Source organism: Eurytemora carolleeae, unplaced genomic scaffold (genome assembly GCF_000591075.1).
Source record: "Eurytemora carolleeae unplaced genomic scaffold, Eaff_2.0 scaffold100, whole genome shotgun sequence".
In the NCBI taxonomy this organism is placed as follows: domain Eukaryota; kingdom Metazoa; phylum Arthropoda; class Copepoda; order Calanoida; family Temoridae; genus Eurytemora; species Eurytemora carolleeae.
In genome coordinates, this window is record NW_019396048.1 from 385,158 (window position 1) to 393,639 (window position 8,482).

At 34.9% G+C, this 8,482-nt stretch overlaps 1 protein-coding gene across 2 annotated transcripts; it reads right to left on the bottom strand.

Moving 5' to 3' along the window:
- Window positions 1-707: 707 nt before the first annotated feature.
- LOC111703556 (uncharacterized) lies at window positions 708-4,718 on the bottom strand. Of its 2 annotated transcripts, none has more exons than XM_023475537.1 (5): window positions 4,611-4,718; window positions 4,384-4,541; window positions 3,327-3,412; window positions 1,763-1,862; window positions 708-825 (listed from the first exon to the last, which is right to left on the bottom strand). In XM_023475537.1, the coding sequence occupies exons 2-5, from the start codon at window positions 4,537-4,539 to the stop codon at window positions 757-759; spliced, it is 411 nt and encodes a 136-aa protein (XP_023331305.1). In that variant the 5' UTR covers window positions 4,540-4,541; window positions 4,611-4,718; the 3' UTR covers window positions 708-756. The 2 variants fall into 2 exon arrangements, with proteins under 2 accessions (XP_023331305.1, XP_023331297.1); XM_023475529.1 differs by having other exon boundaries at window positions 4,607-4,718.
- Between the last annotated feature and the right edge of the window lie 3,764 nt (window positions 4,719-8,482).

Below are 8,482 nucleotides of genomic sequence, written 5' to 3' on the forward strand. Positions count from 1 at the left end.
AGAATTTTTTGAAAATGAAATTCTGTGAACTCAACTCAATTCTGTGTACTCAGTGAACTTAAAAGGAAAATTAGGTTTCAGCTGCTCACTGCAATAATATTTATTCCTTTGTAGAGGGGCTTCCCTCAAACACCCAATTCAGAACAGCAAACAAATGTTTTTTTATGTTTTTAACTCTTCAGTCTTAAATTTAAGTTTAAGTGGGATAGCTCTGAGTTCTAGAGGGGGGGCTAGGCCCCCCTTCACAGGTCAAAACATAAACAGACATAGATCATACAGATTACAGCTTTATTGCAGTAGGTATATTTATATCCCTATACTAAATCAAATCATTATTATTTAAAAACACGACGATACCGAAATCGTCACTCAATGTCCATGTTAATTAGGACACCCTGTACAATATGCAAAAGTTTTAAACTCTACCAAAGTTATTAATTAAAGATTTTCAAAACGCATGGAACAATATAATTTTGCTTTTATTACTTTAACCCTATGAAGGCTAGGTGAAAGTGTTAAGATTAAGAGTGCTAAGACAAAAAACTGCAGGGGGGGGGGCGCCAACTTCCCCCCCCAGACTGTTTAGGGTTAACTTAGGAAACTAAATTTAAATATCGACGATATTTTGTTTTTACAATAGAACTTGTACTCTACACTACGCGTATCAATTCTAGAATTCAAATCGGCCATTAAGCAAAACAACAAAGTTTAGGTTTTTTTAATTTATTTGAAACTTTGCCCAATTAGAGAGTTATTTTATCCCGAAAAAATGGGTGATCCATCTGGACAAAGAACAGGGTCTCCATTCTGACACAATAAGGAACCCTGAAATACATTGGAAAATAAATATGGTTATAATTGTTAACATTTTATTATTGTTATTATTATTACTAATTTTATTATTGTTATATATATAATATAGCTCTTCGCTCATATACAATATAAAAACATGTTAGCTATAGCTGGTAGGAAACCCACGGGCACCCTGGGGATAACAAAGGCTAATGGTTTGGCATTGATAGAATAGTTGAGATTGTGCCCAGTGGTTTGGCATTGATAGAATAGTTGAGATTGTGCCCAGTGGTTTGGCATTGATAGAACCGTTGAGATTGTGCCCAGTGGTTTGGCATTGATAGTATAATCAAGATCAAGCCCAGTGTTTTGCATTGATAGTTAAACATATCGTGTCAGGTTTGACATTGATAGTAAAGTGAGATTGAGTTGTACCTGGATAGATACGAGTTTGAGAAACCCTTATTGAGTAGGGCATTTACTATACACAATGTACAAAAAATATTTCGCTAAAAATCGTTAATGACGACCTTTTGTTAACGACCATTAACGACAACCCTTCCTTTACGATCGTTAACGACCTTTTCAAGACAAATCCTTAGATTAGAAATCCCTTAGGTCAAACATTTAAGTTATATTTCTATTGATATAAAAAACATTTAAGACAACATTCATTAAGTTATCTTCTTGATAAAAAATTTAAATTAATTGTCAGGGATTCAAATTCATGAGCGAAATTTTTTTTCAAACACGATCGTTTTTTGTTGTTTAAAAGTTGAAAACGAAAACCTTTTCTAAAGCGCAACGATAATTTTTAGAAAAAATGGAAAACAAAACAAAAACGTTTTGTTTAAAAAAACGACTAACAACCTTAGTTTAAATATCCTCAAAGATGTGGTTTTTTATTTTCAACAAATTGGAGAATATTGTGCACTTCGAATTTAGTGAACAATCTCTTTAAGATACGTACACTATTGCAAGATGGAGGAGATCCAGGGCTTGCAACTGGTGAGCTTCCATCCTCGCATGTCAGCTGCCATGGAACAGCTGTTCCGTCCGGACATGTTGGTCTAATAAAGATTGATTGATTGATTAATTTGTTTATTAATTGATTAATGTGTATTACTATCAAATATTTAAACACTTTTATTACTTCAAATCTATATGCTAGTATTTAATTTTAACAGTCTATAAACCTTTTCTTGGGTCGTGTGAGTGGCCACAAAAAAATGGGCCTCAACGGTTCGAAAACTATAAACAGACACATAAATACCAAGACAGACAAACCAAAAACAAACATAATCTAAAGCATTCTTAACGTTTGACATTTTGTTGAAAATGTTAATGCAAATTTACAGTCCTACTTGCCCTGAGCACATGGTTTATATTCCATTCCTACTTGCCCTGAGCACATGGTTTATATTCCTACCTGCCCAGCACATGGTTCGTATTCCTACCTGCCCTGAGCACATGGTTTATATTCCTACTTGCCCTGAGCACATGGTTTGTATTCTCGTACCTGCCCTGATCACATGGTTTGTATTCTCCTACCTGCTCTGAGCACATGGTTTATATTCCTACCTGCCCTGAGCACATGGTTTATATTCCTACCTGCCCTGAGCACATGGTTTGTATTCTCCTACCTGCNTATCTGTATGCTGAACACCCAGTTTATTTTCCTACTTGCCCTGAGCAAATGGTTTAAATTCCTATCTGAGCTGAGCACATGGTTTGTATTCCTACCTGCCCTGAGTACATGGTTTATATTCCTACCTGCTCTGAGTACATGGTTTATATTCCTACTTGCCCTGAGCACATGGTTTGTATTCTCCTACCTGCCCTGAGCACATGGTTTATATTCCTACCTGCCCAGCACATGGTTCGTATTCCTACCTGCCCTGAGCACATGGTTTATATTCCTACCTTCCCTGAGCACATGGTTTGTATTCTCCTACCTGCCCTGAACACATGGTTTGTATTCTCCTACCTGCTCTGAGCACATGGTTTATATTCCTACCTGACCTGAGCACATGGTTTATATTCCTACCTGCCCTGAGCACATGGTTTGTATTCTCCTACCTGCCCTGAGCACATAGTTTGTACAACCTGTTCTGAGCACATGGTTTGTATTCCTATTTTTGCCCTGAACACCCAGTTTATTTTCCTACTTGCCCTGAGCAAATGGTTTAAATTCCTATCTGCGCTGAGCACATGGTTTGTATTCCTACCTGCCCTGAGTACATGGTTTATATTCCTACCTGCTCTGAGTACATGGTTTATATTCCTACCTGCCCTGCGTACATAGTTTATATTCCTACCTGCCCTTGACACATGTTTTGTATAACTACCTGCCATGAGCTGCACATGGTTTATATTCATACCTGCCCTGGGCATTTGGTTATAATATTCCTACCTGCCATTTGCACATGGTTTTTATTCCTACCTACCCTTTGCACTTGGTTTGTATTCCTACCTGCCATGAGCACATGATTTGTATTTCTACCTGCCCTAAACACATGCGTTTGTATTCCTACCTGCCCTGAGCACATGGTTTGACTGGTTTAGGCCGGCTTGCTCCTTCAAGCTCTTCACCAGGAGGGCACACGCAGTTGGGTTTTCCCTAGAATTTTATTTTTAGAATGACTGTCAGGGCCTATAGAATATACAGTAAGAACCTACAAATTCTGGAATAGGAAGACGACTTTTAGACTCAAGAATTATGACTATAAATCGTCCAATGAACATGAGACATGAGACACAGCAATAGTGCAGCGCAAAAAGATCCATTTTATTTAATTAAAGTAAACGAGCTGATATACATTGCAGTGTTTGTAACAATAAAGAAAAGAACTGTAAGGATTAAATTGTTGTGACCCTCCATCATGCAAAGATGGAAATATCGAATTAACAATTTGGTTACCACAGAAGCATTTTCTGATCAAGTATGATTTAGAAATCCATGTTTAAAATACAGGGTGTCCCACGAAACATGACAATAGGAAGACGACTTGGAAGTCGTCTTTGGTATTTGAATTTATTTGTGACATTTAGTCTTCTATCTACTTTAACATGTATGATTCTTGAAACAATTATCACATAATTCTCCTAGCCCTGGCATTTCCAAAAAGTGGTCTGCGTTTTTTGTGCTTTCAATATTACCGGAGATATAAAGAGTTTGGTTCAGATTTCAATTTTGTTAAATAAAAGCAAAATTCTCGAAATCTGAACGAAATTCTTCATATCTCGGGCAATATTGAAAGCACAAAAAAGACAGACCACATTTTGGAAATGGCAGGACAAGGGAAATTTTGTGATTATTATCCCTAGAAATTTACTTCTAAAATTAAGTTGACAAATAAACGCAGCAAATTATATCAAAAATCAAGACGACATTTAAGTCGTCCTGCATAGTGTCATGTTTCGTGGGACACCCTGTACAAAAAGTAAAGAAATTATCAGAATTAAACACTCATATAAAAATGACAATATCTTCCATCTTATTGATAAGATAAAGTTTTAATGGGACCGTTGTGAATCAGGCATAGTCATCTTTGGAGGACCACTTGAAATTATGCTTAGTCCCAATTTAACCTTTGAAATATCGCAAGGTGGAAACATGCGGAGGTCAAGTTCTGAACCATCTCCACATGTGCAGGATGCTGGGCTCCCTCCAGAGCAATTAGGCAACTGCATGCTCTCAGAGCACTTCATCAAACTCATCACCAGAGCAAAGATTATAGTCTTCATTACTAAAATAAACCTTAGTATTTTGCGCAATTTCAAAAATTATCTTGTAGAAGACGACATTTAATACCTACTCTTGTTTGTTAACTGGGCTTATTATAGGAGGAGATTACTGCTCTATGCCTAATCTTCTACTGATGGTAACTGACCAAACAACATTTAAATAAACTGAAGATAGGGGGACCACGTTGACACTGCTTGTTACCCATTGTTTTATTACTGATTAGGGGCAGCTTATAAAATATCGTGCAATTGTAGAGGAATTCTAAGGGGGGGGGGCGGAGGCGGGACAAAATTGTCCCTTTTTCAGCCAAACATACTTATTCTGTAAAAATTGCGATTAACAAAATATCAAAAATATGAAAACTAAAGATTTAGCATCGTTTTTGGTGCTCTTTTTCAAAAAGAAAAAATGAAGAAAAAAAACTGGCTTTATCGTTCCGGTGAATATCAATTAGGTCAAAGTTAAAATTTTGCATATGCATTTGAAAAGCGCAAACTTTTGTGTACTCTGATTTTTAAACCCCCAGTAACCTTACATTAAAAAATAAAACGTTGCCAATCAAAATTCTCTATTTTGATTCTAAAAACTAAAAAATTTCAATTTTTTTTAATCGCTCAGAAATTATTATCGGGCCCCTAGCTTAAAAAAATATCTTAAATTTAATCTGACTTTGATTCAAATCAGGTTTTCCAAACCAATATTTGTTCTTTGTTTCAATACATTCCAGAATTATTCATTCAAATGTTTATACTTCTAATTTAACTTTAAAAAAAATAGTATTTGTATTGTGCCGAAATCATAACTTTGAAGATTTTTAACATAAAACATGTTCTTAAAACTACAAAAGAAATAGGGCGGGCATTCAGAGTGGGTTATGGGGGCTAAGTCACCCGGGGCCCTCTTCTTGGGAAAACTTTGATGTTCAGTATGGATTCAGTAACCAACAAGGGGCTGAACCCCCCCCCCCCCCTCTGGAATGTCAAAAAGGTTGAGTGGACGTTATTAATCGTTTTTTGTTGCGTTTTTCAATCGTTTTCAAAAACGATAGTTTTGTTTTCAAAAAGATCGTTTTTAAAAACGACCCACTCGTCTTGAACTTTTAGAAAACGAATAACGACAATTTTTGGAAAAAAAATTTATTGACAATTTTGTTAACGATCGTTAACAAAGGGTCGTCGTTAACGATCGTTTACGAAGGGTTGTCGTTACTTTGTAAAAACGGTCGTTTTTGGGAAAAACTATCGTTTCTTAAGCTAAATCTTCTTGATATTTTCTTTAAAACTCAATGATAAGTACAGATGCCCTTCAGGTTGGTTTCCTCTCTTCGTTAACGGTCGTTAATGATGGTCAAAAAAACGACCATTTTTAAAACGATCGTTTTGTTTTAGATTTTTTGTCGTCGTTTTCATTACGAAACGATCGTTTTTCAAAAAAATGAAAACGTTAATGTTGATGTTTTTAGAAAGCAAATAGTTTTACTATAGATATTTATCAAAATACTAATAAATAGATACATGTTGTAAGAATCCAAACAGACAGACAGTCAACACTGTAAGGGTTCCTTGCTTATTGGATTTGGTACACACTGTTTGCGCCTTCTCCTTTTTCATCTCTGGCCATGTCATTCTCATATCTAAGCTCAAACCTAAGTATCTAAAAGTTCTGTCGCCTTTTTTCTTCCTTTTTCAATTGCTGCATTTGTTATTGACACATTTATGAAAAAATCTAAATTATGACTTTAAATTAATGTTAGAAAAAAAAAATCAGAACTCCACTCTGTTTTCTGGTTCTCATTTGTGTTTCTCTACTTTACATTACACACTTTATATTTTTAATTTCCCCCGGTTCTTACATCTTTACTATCTACAATCTACATTCTTTAATTTACTCTTTACTAGCTTATAGATTAGTTACTCGACCACCGTTTACCCGCACTTAGTCGTAAATACGATTTTAGTTAGTTTTCCTTAGAAAAGTGGACCACTCAACTATTCCAAAGCTAAGAATATTCTTGTCGTTCTCCCAAGTTCCCCAATCAAAGTTTGAGGCAAATTAGTCGAGGGGTTCCTGAGTTATGATCGGACAGACATACATATATAAATTTATCTTTCTGTAATAAATATCGTAGTAAACTCCATATTTGTATAAAACCTGAACATCCTAATATATTTATTACGTGATAACATTATACCCTAACTACGTTCATGAATTTAACTGTATAAAACCTATCGGTCCTTAATATTATCATGCATTACGTTTGTTAATTTCTGAGAACTACGTGCATTGGTTTAACTACGATATAAACGTAACATGAACCATATAAAACCAAAATATACATAAGTAGAACAAGGTCCTTTGTCTCATGTACGAGAACAAAGTGTCATGTCGAGTTGTATCTGAATGATACATATTGAGGAATACTTATAGCGACATAGCATTATTGAGGAACCATGCGTTCAAGATTAAGTTGTATCTGTGCGATACATATAGAGAGATACAAGAGCGTCATTGACTGAGTATCATAGCTGAAAGTCAGCACTTGTTGTATATGTACTATACATATTGAGAGATACATGAGCGTCATTGACTGAGTATCATACAGGGTGTCCCAAAAAACATGGGAATTCAGTGACGAATTCGATATCGTCTTTGATATGAATTAGCATTGTAATACCTAATTTAAAACCCATATAATTATTATGTCTGCTAGAGTTTATTTTATGAAAACGGTAAATGGCTCTAAAGAAGTGTCTATAATGTCTCCGCAAGATGAACAGTGAAGAAGGACAAGTTTACTCTGTTTGTATGCTGCAATTTTCTTGTTTTACTAAGTACAACCGTATGCAGTCAAAACATAAACAAACAAAATGTGAACATAGCAGACGAAACTCTTACAGATTACAGCTTTCTCAGTAGGTATCACTATACTAAATCAAAGAATTATTTAAGAAGACGATATCGAATTCGTCACTGAATTCCCATGTTTTTTGGGACACCCTGTAGCTGAAAGTTAGCACTTGTTGTATCTGTACTATACATATTGAGAGATACATGAGCGTCATTGACTGAGTATCATAGCTGAAAGTCAGCACTTGTTGTATCTGTACTATACATATTGAGAGATACAAGAGCGTCATTGATACAGACTTTGAATTTTATAGCTGAAAGTCAGCACAAGTTGTATCTGTACGATACATATTGAGAGATACAAGAGCGTCATTGATACAGACTTTGAATCATAGCTGAAAGTCAACACAAGTTGTATCTGTATGATACATATTGAGAGAACTTCTTGGAGTAAGGCATTTGTGACATGTCTAACTAACACCTGTCTAATCTTACACAATACATCAATTTCTTTGGGTTTCTTAAAACTATCCTTTTCTTCACAATCTCTATCCATAAATCTATCTAACTACGAATATATCTATCCTATCTATATATCCTCTGTCTTTCTATTTATCTATCTATCTATCTATCTATCTATCTATCTATCTATCTCTTGAAAAACCGACCTGTGTTGGTTTCTCTGCCTGTTTTCAGGGGTAAACATTTTCATTCTAACATTTTCACAAATAACATTTTAAAAAATGTTTTAAAAATTTGTCAGTAAAATATAAAAAAAATGTTAAGTTTAAAAAATCCCCCCTCCCATAAAAGTCCCTGTCTGGTATACAGTATACGTCCTATATATAAGGTCAGTGGGAAAAGAAGGTTTCTCTAAGGCGGAAACCAGATTTTCTTTAATTTTATCAAGAAAACATAGAGTTTAAATAGTTCAGTGATCGTTTACTTTCATTATTATTTAAATTCACAATAAAGACGTTATTAATCTAATTCTTAATGACAGTCGTTTGTGAAATTATTTGAGTGTATGAGTTAAAGCATACCGCCAGTGCATGAATTACAGTTATTTTGAACTATTTAGTGAAAGCTGCAACA

What these genes read in the sequence shown, in the direction of transcription:
- LOC111703556 (XM_023475537.1), bottom strand. Translation starts at nt 4,539, where the DNA reads ATGAAGACTATAATCTTTGCTCTGGTGATGAGTTTGATGAAGTGCTCT. An exon ending in CACCTTGCGATATTTCAAAG is followed by an intron (nt 3,413 to 4,383) that starts GTTAAATTGGGA and finishes ATAAAATTCTAG; the next exon opens with GGAAAACCCAACTGCGTGTG. An exon ending in CTCCTCCATCTTGCAATAGT is followed by an intron (nt 826 to 1,762) that starts GTACGTATCTTA and finishes AATGTATTTCAG; the next exon opens with GGTTCCTTATTGTGTCAGAA.